Here is a 13,366-nt window from a genome sequence, read left to right on the forward strand (position 1 = left end):
ATTAAAATTGGAACAATGCATTTTGTCGGTGTATATAAGGTTTTTTTTTCATTGAGGTCAAAGGTCATTAAGGTGGTCAAAAGGTCAATCAAAAATTTAAAAAAAATCAAAATCCATGTATAAGTTCCGATTAAGCTGAAATTCACCAGGAATATTTCTTATGACATCCTAAGCACAATGCAAGAGCAGTTGACCCCATCCGTAACCCAGGGGTCAAGTTATAGGGGTCAAATTGCGGCTTGTATTCAGCGTCTGTTGACTCTAGTTACAAGCCGACGACGAATGTCGGCTTGTTCGTTCCCTTCTCAATTCTTCTTCTTCTTTCTTTCTTTCTTCTTTCCTCTGGCAACCGCAATCAACTGCATGTAGCTCCGCATGGGATTGACAGATTTCAACCAAAGTTGACCCAAATGACCATTGAGCTAGGCCAAACCTTCCATTTGACTTTGACCTCGCTGTGACCTTTGACCTAGCTATAATGGTCAAAAATGTGATTTCACAAAAAATGCTACTCCTTCCACAAATTTCATGCGATGAGGACATGGTTATACCATGTGACTCGACTTTAGTCGGTGTCTATAGGGTGTGCTCAGATAAGGGGTCAAAGGTCATTAAGGGGTCATTTCTGGTCAAAGTCTAAAAAATATTCAAAAATTCACTGTCTTTACAAATTACATAGCAGAGAGTCGCCATTAGCACACATGCATTGCTACTAGCCAGGGTCTTTAGGATGCCTACAGTTTCGGGGTCAAAGGTCATTAAGGGGTTACTTCCGGTCAAAAACCAAAATTATCAAAAATGTTCAAAAAATTTTGTCTCAAAATGTAGACAGACCAGAGTAATATAACCATCATACATGAATCAGTGTTACCTGATGTATGTATGGTATTTTATTTTGGGGGTCAAAGGTCATTAAGGGGTCACTTCCAGTTTTAGCTAAATAACTTAAAGAATTTTATCTCAACAACTAAACATAGTAGAATTTTTTAATTAAAAGTTGAACAATGCATTTTGTCGGTGTATATAAGGTTTTTTTTTCATTGAGGTCAAAGGTCATTAAGGGGGTCAAAAGGTCAATCAAAATTAAAAAAAAAATCAAAATCCATGTATAAGTTCGATTAAGCTGAAATTCACCAGGAATATTTCTTATGACATCCTAAGCACAATGCAAGAGCAGTTGACCCCATCCGTAACCCAGGGGTCAAGTTATAGGGTCAAATTGCGGCTTGTATTCAGCGTCTGTTGACTCTAGTTACAAACCCGGACGACGGATGTCGGCTTGTTCTGTCTCTTCTCAATTCTTCTTCTTTCTTTCTTCTTCTGGCAACTCGTGACATTTTGCGTGACTTGCCACGTTTCGCCCTAGCTCTCTTATGCTTCGACAGATTTCAACCATAGTTGAGCCAAATGACCACTGGACTAGGCCAAACCTTCCATTTGACTTTGACCTTGCTGTGACCTTTGACCTAGCTATAATGGTCAAAAATGTGATTTCACAAAAAATGCTACTCCTTCCACAAATTTCATGCAATGATCATGTGACTCATGCATATGAATCAACATGTGGCAGTGCTTAAAACTTCCTAAAAAGAACTGAGGTCAAAGGTCATTAAGGGGGTCATTTCCGGTCTAAAAGCTAAAAATATTCAAAAAATCACTGTCTTTACAAATTATATAGCAGAGAGTCGCCATTAGCACACATGCATTGCTACTAGCCAGGGTCTTTAGGATGCCTACAGTTTTGGGGTCAAAGGTCATTAAGGGGTTACTTCCGGTCAAAAACCAAAAGTTCAAAAATTTTTATCTCAAAATGTAAACAGACCAGAGTAATATAACCATCATACATGAATCAGTGTTACCTGATGTATGCATAGTATTTTTATTTTGGGGGTCAAAGGTCATTAAGGGGTCACTTCCTGTTTTTAACTAAATAACTTCAAGAATTTTTATCTCGACAACTGAACATAGTAGAATTTTTAAATTAAAATTAGAACAATGCATTTTGTCTGTGTACATAGGTTTTTTTTTTCATTGAGGTCAAAGGTCATTAAGGGGTCAAAAGGTCAATCAAAATTTAAAAAAATCAAAATCCATGTTTAAGTTCGATTAAGCTGAAATTCACCAGGAATATTTCTTATGACATCCTAAGCACAATGCAAGAGCAGTTGACCCCATCCGTAACCCAGGGGTCAAGTTATAGGGGTCAAATTGCGGCTTGTATTCAGCGTCTGTTGACTCTAGTTCTTACAAGCCGACGTCAAACGTCGGCTTGTGCTGTCTCTTCTCAATTCTTCTTTCTTCTTCTTTCTTCTTTCTTCTTCTGGCAACCGCAATCAACTGCATGTAGCTCCATAGCGGATTGACAGATTTCAACCAAAGTTGACCCAAATGACCATTGGGCTAGGCCAAACCTTCCATTTGACTTTGACCTCGCTGTGACCTTTGACCTAGCTATAATGGTCAAAAATGTGATTTCACAAAAAATGCTACTCCTTCCACAAATTACATGCAATGATCATGTGACTCATGCATATGAATCAACATGTGGCAGTGCTTAAAACTTCCTAAAAAGATTGAGGTCAAAGGTCATTAAGGTGTCATTTCCGGTAAAAGTATGAAAAATTTGTAAAAATATTCAAAAAATCACTGTCTTTACAAATTATATAGCAGAGAGTCGCCATTAGCACACGTGCATTACTACTAGCCAGGGTCTTTAGGATGCCTACAGTTTTAGGGTCAAAGGTCATTAAGGGGTTACTTCCGGTCAAAAACGAAAATTATCAAAAATGTTTAAAAAAATTTTATCTCAAAATGTAAACAGACCAGAATAATATAACCAACATACATGAATAAGTGTTCCCTGATGTATGCATGGTATTTTTTATTTTGGGGGTCAAAGGTCATTAAGGGGTCACTTCCTGTTTTTAGCTGAATAACTTCAAGAATTTTTATCTCGAGAACTAAACATGTTAGAATTTTTAAATTAAAATTGGAACAATGCATTTTGTCGGTGTACACAAGGTTTTTTTTTCATTGAGGTCAAAGGTCATTAAGGGGGTCAAAAGGTCAATCAAAAATTTTAAAAAATCAAAATCCATGTATAAGTTCCGATTAAGCTGAAATTGACCAGGAATATTTCTTATGACATCCTAAGCACAATGCAAGAGCAGTTGACCCCATCCGTAACCCAGGGGTCAAGTTATAGGGGTCAAATTGCGGCTTGTATTCAGCGTCTGTTGACTCTAGTTTCTTTCTTTCTTCTTTCTTCTGGCAACCGCAATCAACTGCATGTAGCTCCGCAAGGGATTGACAGATTTCAACCAAAGTTGACCCAAATGACCATTGGGCTAGGCCAAACCTTCCATTTGACTTTGACCTCGCTGTGACCTTTGACCTAGCTATAATGGTCAAAAATGTGATTTCACAAAAAATGCTACTCCTTCCACAAATTTCATGCAATGATCATGTGACTCATGCATATGAATCAACATGTGGCAGTGCTTAAAACTTCCTAAAAAGAATTGAGGTCAAAGGTCATTAAGGGGTCATTTCCGGTCTGAAAGCTAAAATATTCAAAAAATCACTGTCTTTACAAATTATATAGCAGAGAGTCGCCATTAGCACACATGCATTGCTACTAGCCAGGGTCTTTAGGATGCCTACAGTTTTGGGGTCAAAGGTCATTAAGGGGTTACTTCCGGTCAAAAACCAAAAAGTTCAAACAATTTTTATCTCAAAATGTAAACAGACCAGAGTAATATAACCATCATACATGAATCAGTGTTACCTGATGTATGCATATTATTTTTATTTTGGGGTCAAAAGGTCATTAAGGGGTCACTTCCTGTTTTTAACTAAATAACTTCAAGAATTTTATCTCGACAACTAAACATAGTAGAATTTTTAATTAAAACTGGAACAATGCATTTTGTCGGTGTACATAAGGTTTTTTTTTCCATTGAGGTCAAAGGTCATTAAGGGGTCAAAAGGTCAATCAAAATTTTCAAAAATCAAAATCCATGTATAAGTTCGATTAAGCTGAAATTCACCAGGAATATTTCTTATGACATCCTAAGCACAATGCAAGAGCAGTTGACCCCATCCGTGACCCAGGGGTCAAGTTATAGGGGTCAAATCGCGGCTTGTATTCAGCGTCTGTTGACTCTAGTTTTAGTTTGTTTTTTATTAATTATTATTAATTCATTGCCTGTTGCATTTGTTTTATTGTCTGCTTGCTTTTTAATATGCAAAGTGGTATGGTCATGTGGTCAGTTTGAACTCCTAACACCTTTGACATTTACATTGTATCATGTACAAAGTCATCTGGTCCATTTTATCTAACTGAAGCCATTTTCAAACTTCAGTCAAATTACAAAATGAATTACGTTGTACCAAAAAAAAATTAAATATGTGGCGCAAATGGCATCTATAAAAACATTAAAATATAATAACAATGACAAAATTGTATCATATCATTATATCACAACATACACACAAAATGAAAATGCATACTGAGTGAACTACTGATAGTCTGCCTTAAACATTTTAACATACCAGAGATAGCGCCCATAGCTACCATTGCATGTCAGATCATTATCATACTAGATAATACTTTTATTTATAGACAACAAAGCTCATCCTAACTGAATATATTAGTACAGGTCTAGAAATTAGGCTAGAATCCAAAAATCCAGTTATAGCAGAGATTCTCCTAAATTTAGTTTGTTGAATCTGAAGATATTCTTATAGATTTGAGCCTATACACTTAGAAGTAAATGGGAATAATCAAAAGATTCTTGTAAATGCTGTTGCCAGACTCAAAATGAATTATCGCAAGGTATGGAACAAAACTCTACCCCTACTGTAATTAATTTACATTTCAACAGGTTTATTGGGAATGAGCTATTGCCTATTTGCCTAATATGATCTACCGTATTCATTCCAATAAGAGCCCAGGGCGCTTAACAAAGTCATTTTGGGTGGGCGCTTATTTTTTTACCTTGTTTACCTAATTTTTTCATAAGGGGCATGTATTAGAGACGAATTTACGTATGTTATAAAAGGGTCCTGAGACCGTTTGTTCTAATAGCTTTTCTGATGCAGAAAAAGTATTGTCAAGTTTACGCAGGAATTGTAGTCCTGCAGATATTTTACTGTATCGACATCTATCTGTCACTTCAACATATATTGATACCCTTTAGCAAAATGAAAATACCCTGGGTGGGCGCTTACTGGGCATGGGCGCTTGGGCGCTTACTGGGCATGGGCGCTTGGAACGAATATGGTACTTGTTTCTGATAAAAAATTGTGTAACTATCTGTAAAATTGTGATTTTGTTTAACAGAACGTCTACAGACCTGTGCCTTTCGCTGAAGCTTTTGCAATTCACCTACAAAAGTTGTCATTATGAATTTATCACGATAATGATATCAACCACATTTCTTTGATTGATAGTGTTATCGTGTTATCAACTAAATTTGTTTTGCCAGCCATCCAAACATAGTATTGTTTTCACAACAATATAAAACTTGAACCGTATGCCTACATATAATTTTACTTGCCATATTCACTTATTCAGCCTAATTGGGCCTAAAAAATTGTTTGACTGACATAACATAAAAAAAATTAGGGTAGGTTGGTAGGCATTTTTTTTACACATCATGACATGCTTTTTAAACTGTAAATTGCGTATAAAAGCCTTGGAACTTTTTTTTTTTTTTTAATTTTAATTTTTTTAAATAATTTTTTCAAAGTCTAGGGTCGGGCCTACTTTTAGAGTCGGTTGGGTTACGCCAATCAAACAATTTTTTTAGGCCTTAGCAACACTCCCCTAATAAGCATTCCCTACAGAATTGTTCAAGTAAGGGATGCACCATTACACTTCAAGGGGGCTAGGAAGTTTTGAAAAAAAAAACTTCCCCCACTACATGAAAAAAAAAAAAAAAACTTTCCCCACCAACACTAAAAAAAAAAAAAACCTTCCTCACCTAACTGTGTATAAATGCATGAAATTAAAAAAAAAAAAACTTGCCGCATTCGACAGCGTAATTTTTATTTTTTTCCCTGACCCCTAACTTCCTAAACCCCCCTTGATGTCTAATGAAAGTGCGTCCCTAAGAGATCCCTTTTCAAAGAGCCTGTATAACTAAATTATGTCTAAACAAGATCACCATCTAACCTTCCCGCTTAGGATTTGATGGTTTTGACTTCAGGTATGTATAACCCCTTCTCCACCTCCCCCCCCCCCAAGTGACCTACTTTAAGTGCCTATGCACTTGTTAGGTAGAGTCCAATTAACGCTGTCAGTTATTGTGGACTTGAAATTCACCTTGTCATGCCCTGTGTTCAATTGGAGAATTTCCTGAATTTGACATTGAGAAGTCTGGCTCAATCCATACATGTTTTGATTATATTGATAGGGTTGAAACAAATGCACATGAAAAGAAAAGAAAAATGCTGTCTTTTTCAGACATGAGGTTCAATTTGGGAAAAAACATTGTATGTTTGATAAAAATTAGAAATCACAGTGATCTCAGGTTTGTAGCTTACTTATTGATTTTAATCATTATGATTTTTTTAAATTATCTATGAATGATGTTGTATGCAGCACTTTGCACTTCAATCAGGCACACATTCACAAACACCTCCTTTTAGTACAATGTAGTCTCAAATAAAGCAGAAATTGGACTGTAAAGCACAATTATGCCTGGTGGACACAAATAATGTAAAAAATGAAAACATTTGCATGAAAAAATCATTCAACCATTTCCTTAATTTCAAGTGAACCAGCAAGAATACACTGTTTTGATCCATTGTAGGCCTATTAAACATGTAGACCACAGACCTTGGATTACAAATAAGGAGTACAATTCAAGTCAACCTGTTTCAATATACTAACCAAATATTTACGCTTCAAAACTTCAAAGAAATTAATCTGACCTATTTACGTACTTCCAATGGTACTCATGCTACTGAAAACAAGCTTCAGTTCAACATGTCTTACTGACTGCCAGTCAAGAAACCATGCATATCATTATGAATTATTATCCAATGTACACTGTACACACAGCACAAAATACACTTAATGAAACTTTTGCAAAATATCTGATGTCTTGATGGGTAAAAAGAAGTTTATTTTTTGCATGCATGCATACACACACCTACCTAGTACCTGTGTGTTACATAATTGCACAAATTTATATACTTCCACTAAAACAATATCTGACCTTAACAACAACAACTGGTACTAACTGTTGGCTCATAACTTGGCTGTAGTTTTGACAATCATTTTCCTGTTTCCTGCGAGTGTATTTTTTGAAGAGGGGTAAGGTGACTGGTAACCCCATGGAAAATAATGTTTATCTCTTACTGTTGTTGTTATATACTTATATAATGCAAATTAGTATGCAAAGTAGAGATTTAAGAGCTCATAACCATACTTATACATGGATTCAGGCATAAGTGCCTAGCAACAGTTTGCCAAAGCACTTGTGATTTTTTGACCATTCAAGGATCAAGCAGAGATTTTCTTTTCAAAATATTGGCCTAACTGCTTCAACAAATTTAACAAGCATAACTTTATAATAGCTCATGTTTATTTCAATATTTCCATAATCTATGGCCCATCCCTGGCTAGCTCTCTAGCCACCCACTGTCTGCGTTCATATTCTTGCACAAGGGAAGAAGTATGTCTACTTCATCCTTCCTTCATGTTTTAAAAATATAAAATCTTGTCTATGTTAGATGTTTATCTTGTATAGTTTGCTATTTCGGTCCATAAATGTTAATTTTGATCAGATTTATACAGTGTTTAGGCTGAATAATAAATCTCTGATTGTATATTTTTGTTTGAAAATTGTACAAGCTCTTATAATGCAGTGGAAAACCTGAAGAGAGGTAAACTTTACAATCATCTATAATTAAGAAATTCTTTATTTACACATGAGAGTAGCTAAGAAATTCTAAAACATCACCATCAGGATGACATTAATGAAACTTTTTGAACATCAGGGTCTGAAATTTGTTACATATTGAGAATTTGTTTGGATTCTGGCAAAAGAACTTTTCAAGAAACCCATAGTGGAACATATTTTTTGTGTAATTCTTAAATGAATGTCCAATATGTTGAACTTGGGTCAACAAGAGGTGGGGCATTGGATACATTCAGCCAAAGTGTATTATTGTGTCCAACAAGGGATCTGCATAAATTTATTAAAGAATTTCTGCAACTGTTGAATCTTGGGAAATTGTAGTGTAATGAATCAATTATACAGCGGCTGTGCGTAGTTTGCAAAACAGCAAGCGACTGCAATTATACAATATTCATGCATTCCACATATTTTTCTATTAGTTTTTCTGATTGGCTATGTGGTTCTAAGAATGTATGAAAACAAAATAAAAAATACTTTGACACACAGGGCCTAGATTTCGTGCCAGTTTGCGAGAATCAAAAACCATCCGAGTCGCTTCACTTACTGCATGATTCAATGAAAGAAATTGATTCTTACATTAAAATGTTACGAGAATCATTACGAGAATCATTCTTGTCAAATCTGAGGCCATGACACAGAATCTGTATTCTTCTGACTTGATGAGTGATGGGAAACAAGACTTTGACACACAGGACACCATTTTCATACAATATCTTACCGCAAATTTTAAGTGGTGCTTCTAATTCCAGTAGGATTGGTTGACTGAGAAAAATTTCTCTTGATTTAACACATAGACCTCTTACTTCAGCATCTGTTAGATTTACACTTACACCAGGCTTTCGACCTCGCACTGAAAAAGACAAAGTGACAAAATAATGTGATGATTACTGGTCCAACTGATGGTTATGAAAACACTATTTGTTCCTCTACCAATGTATAGCGATGCAACATCTTTCACATACATAGGCCTAAATGCAGCATGCGATATTGGTAGTAAAATAGATGCTTGCCCTATTCACTTGATTTCATAATTTACTATAACGCTAAACATGGTTTTTGGCCATCAGAAATGAAATGAGGAACGAAAAAGGAGAGAAGATGAACACATATTTGACTTGGCACCCCCGGGATTCGAACCTTAGACCCCTCGGGTGCCACACACAAGATCACCGACTTGTAGGGGGTTTGGCTGGCCCTGGCCAGCGATTCCCTGGGTAATGACTTTTAAGGCTGATATGCATGCGCACTGGTTTTCATTGTAAGATTTTATAGAGTTAGGGTTATTCATGCCTCAATGAAGGAAAATATAGGCCTATTAACTCTAAAGCTAAACGTGGTTTTTGGCTATTGGAAAGGAAAGGAGGAACAAAAAAGGAGAGAAGATGAACACATTTTTGACTTGGTACCCCTGGGATTCGAACCGTAGACCCTTCGGGTGCCACACACAAGATCACCAGCTATGGGGGTTTGGCAGAGCTACCAACGTTTTAGTGGACAAGGGGCAGATCGCTTGAATAGCTGTTTTCAGAGCCACTGAATCTTGTAGGAAATTAGAACCATTATGGCACCTATATGTACTATAACAGGTCTTTGTATTGCAGAGCCACTATTCTCTTGAATCTCTTCAGTAGATAATGGTAATCTACTATATCATTGGGCAAGGGACATCCCACTATGATATACTTTGTTGACAAGGGGTAGTCTGCGTATACATGCAAACTTTCAATGTAGTTTTGTCCTGAAGAGATCAGAGCTAATTGTGATAAAAACTTGACAGTGTTATACTTGTCAAACGACAAATCTGTTGAAACCCTCATTAGTATGAATACCACCATAAAAGCATAGCTTGCAACATAAAAAAAGGACCTGAACAAGAGATTATTTTTCATAATTTATTATAGAGAATAACATTTACATAAATCTTTAAAATATCATCAGAAAAATGGAAGGAAATAGTCAAATATTTGCATCAAACTGAGATGCGATGCGATGCAATAATGGCAACCAGATTTACCAGAAGCCATGTAAAATTGTATTGCCTGTTGCCCAATACATCAACATACGTACGGAAGCACAAAAATATTGTGGGACGCACATTTCCCGACCTGGTTTTACAGTTGTGCGTCCAATCGGACGCAGAGCTTTTGAAGGCTAGCGGGAGCCTTGTTATGTGTATTACACTGCTCCATAAGCCACTGTTGTAATTTCGTTCTGGTACACCAGAACATAATTCAAATTTAACTAATTACATGTAATCTGCAAGAAATTTTTGTATAGCAGTATGTTGCCAGAGGTTTCCAGTGGTATAAAAATCTCAACTTTTTTTGCGAAAAGTGGGGGATGAGGCCGTGGATCATGAAATACCCTTTTAAGGTGGTACTACACCCCTTGATAAATTAGTGACTATTTTTGCATTTTTCTCAAAAACTAATAAAACACTGGTAACAAAAGTTATGTATATTATAGGGGCAAGGAATCCAGTTACTACACTGAAATTTCAGTGACTCAAGACAAGTAGTTATTGACTTATTGATCAAATATTGGTTTCCCCTCATTTTTGACTGTAACTCCACAACTGTTGTCTGTGCTGAAATAAAATAACAGGCAAGTGTACAATGATTCCTACAGTACGGGTTGCTTCGGGCCACATATAATAAGCTGATACCATGCATTGGCTTTTGCGTTGGCTTTTGCATTGGCTTCGCTCGCTATTCGAGAGGCATCGCGGTTTGTGGGACAGGGCTAGTTCTACTTCATACAAATGTGTGTGTGTTGTTTTGCAACTTTATACAATGATTGACCATTTATCTTGATCATTGGGCAAAAGAATGATAGGTCACGCCTGCATCATGTGATGCTACGCAGCTTGTTCGGTCAATGAGGTGCCAATATAATGATGACTTAGTGGTTCAATTTATAGCCAATCATAAACCTACTTCCTGTTTCTGCTGCAAACAGCGCTAAATCGGGCAGTGCGAAAGGGCCTTTGCCAAATTCTTTGTGTGCATAACAAGTTTAGGTGCATGGTAAAATCCTGAAGTATGTATAAAACATGATTCCAGTTAGTGTTACGACTTGTGTTTTATCTATAGAGCAAAATGCCAAGTTGCATTAAGTTGCAACATTGTTATTATAATTCGCCGTAGAAGTGATGATGCAGGAATAACTACCATAGCGATATGTAAAAACAATTTTGAATATATAGCATTAAGTATGTTCACGTGGTACTTCTGCATTGAAATATAGCAAATTAGCATACAATGTACATGTCAAAGAACACAGATAAAGACCTGGACCATTCATGATCAATATACGTAGAATATTCATCATGCTGATCACTTGCACCTGCAGATTAGTATCTTTGAAAAGAGCGGTATTGTTTTCAATCTAAGATTGCAGAGATGATGAGTGCAACCTGCTTGTTGTAGTGCAGGGCAATATATATATTCAAAAATTGTTTTCATTCATTATTGCTATGGTACGGTAGTTAATCCTGTTACATCATCACTTTTACGGCGAATGTATTTTAAACATCAGAACCATTTCACCCGTAGATCCAAGATCATCATCAAACTACTACATTCTGACAATAATGACAAGTGGCTTACATGTAGTACTAGCTCAGAGTCAGACCCACTATTTTTCCAGTCTTGGTGAGTCGATCAGTAAACATCAACACATTCAGTGACAGCCTTTTGTGCGTGTAATTCCAATTGCGCATATTCATCATGCAGCTTCTTTAATTAAACACAAAATGCACATGTATGGTACATGCGTACATCCATGAATCTGTATGAAATGTGCCCTGACCAAACCGACTCACCGAGAGGAAAAATTATCATATAAATAGTAAAGTTAATTTTTTATTACTTCCTTGGTCCAAGCTGTGCGCCAAGCGTGGACATTCTACAGGATTTTTTTTATGGGTAGACAACCTATGTACACAGTACAGTTGTATCGCGCCCATCTTGTCCTCTTGAACCTAGAGGGTTGAGTGCAGATGTCAGAACCGGGGATGATCCCCCTTCTCTTTTCGAATAGCTCTGACACTTTAACGTGCACAGGGATGAATCCTCCTGAACACGGGACCAACGGCTTTACGTGACTTCCGAATCACGGACGTCGCACATACACTACCTATATCTGCACATGCGAAAGCAGTGTATCAGGGCAAGAAGAAATTCTTCAATTAAATTCTGAAATTAAATTACTGAACTTAATTGAAGGATTCCCGACCATATAGGAACTTTTTGGGAGGGAAGAAAATTTTCAACTAAGGCAAGCCCAAGGCTCGAACCCTCGTCGATCATATCTCCCGGCCGGCAGCGCAACGCCTTAACCGCTCGGCCATCTCGCCCTCTACAAGGAAGCGTACACACACAAGAAATAAACAATCACGCTGATTGGCTGATCAACGCACTTGACAACAAGCCGGTTGACCCATTGGTCGTCGGCGAGGCGCGAAATAGGCGATCTTGTCACTTCTACGCGATTGCAATTCAACAGCGCGTACCCGGACCACGGAAGTAATAAAAAATTAACTTTAGTACAAAATTCTTTATTCAACGAACTTGGACAAAAGTTTTGATGATAAGCTTAAGTTTTTAAACTCATTTCAATTCAAGCAACTTCCTAATGACTTTAGATTCCAACCCCCAACACCCTTCGCATAATGAGTCACTTCTTCTTTGAGAATGGCAAGGCATTTTATTATAGGCAATACATTATAAATACTGTGTGACTCAGTCTCTAAAATCAAAATACATTCATTGCATGATTGTGAAAAAGAATTAGTGACCGACGGTTTAGTGCCTATTCACTGCTCGTATTTCTCGTTACCCATTTACCCGATGACACTGGTTTTACGTTCGATATATTCTGACATTCCTTTTCCACACCAGATTCTACTAAAACACAACAACAATTACGGGAATTACCTTCAAGAAGTCGAGTGATTATACTATCGACATCGAGATCGTCCGCCATGTTGACAGTCAGCCACCAGCCAGCAGTGAGTGAACCCGGAGAATGACGTCACTCGGATGCCTCAGTTTCTTATTTGGCTTCCACAACAGGACCGACACCCACCTATGGAAAGCCATTTGTTCCATTATATCAAAACTTCCTACTTCCGCATTGCAAGTACTGTGAGCGATAGTAGACATTATTTATTTAACGAGTAAAATTATTGAGCCACCCTTTTTTTGCGTACAGAGGGCCGGGAGGATTTTATTTTATCATAATAAAAATAACTATTTATTAAAGAAATCAAAGATATCTTGCAAATTTGCAGCGTAATGAATACCCGGGTAATTGACGTAATTTTAACCAATGAATACAAATATTTCATAGGCCTATGGAAAGGTTTGGCTACAAAACGATTCTTACTTCACAAACACTTGTAAGGTGGGGGGGCCTGATGCAAAAAATTTTAT

At 36.9% G+C, this 13,366-nt stretch overlaps 1 protein-coding gene across 1 annotated transcript in view; it reads right to left on the reverse strand.

Annotated features, from left to right (window-relative positions):
- The window catches only part of LOC140153257 (serine/threonine-protein phosphatase PP1-beta catalytic subunit), a 34,198-nt gene extending 21,194 nt beyond the window's left edge, over positions 1–13,004 (reverse strand). Inside the window, exons 1-2 of the mRNA XM_072175957.1 lie at positions 12,869–13,004; positions 8,650–8,781 (exon numbers count right to left, since the gene is read on the reverse strand). Of these exons, the coding sequence (XP_072032058.1) occupies positions 8,650–8,781; positions 12,869–12,917 (181 nt within the window). The 5' untranslated portion in view covers positions 12,918–13,004. The remainder of the gene's footprint in view (positions 1–8,649; positions 8,782–12,868) is intronic.
- Positions 13,005–13,366: the final 362 nt, after the last annotated feature.

The sequence above is a fragment of the Amphiura filiformis genome, chromosome 5 (genome assembly GCF_039555335.1).
Source record: "Amphiura filiformis chromosome 5, Afil_fr2py, whole genome shotgun sequence".
Taxonomy (NCBI): domain Eukaryota; kingdom Metazoa; phylum Echinodermata; class Ophiuroidea; order Amphilepidida; family Amphiuridae; genus Amphiura; species Amphiura filiformis.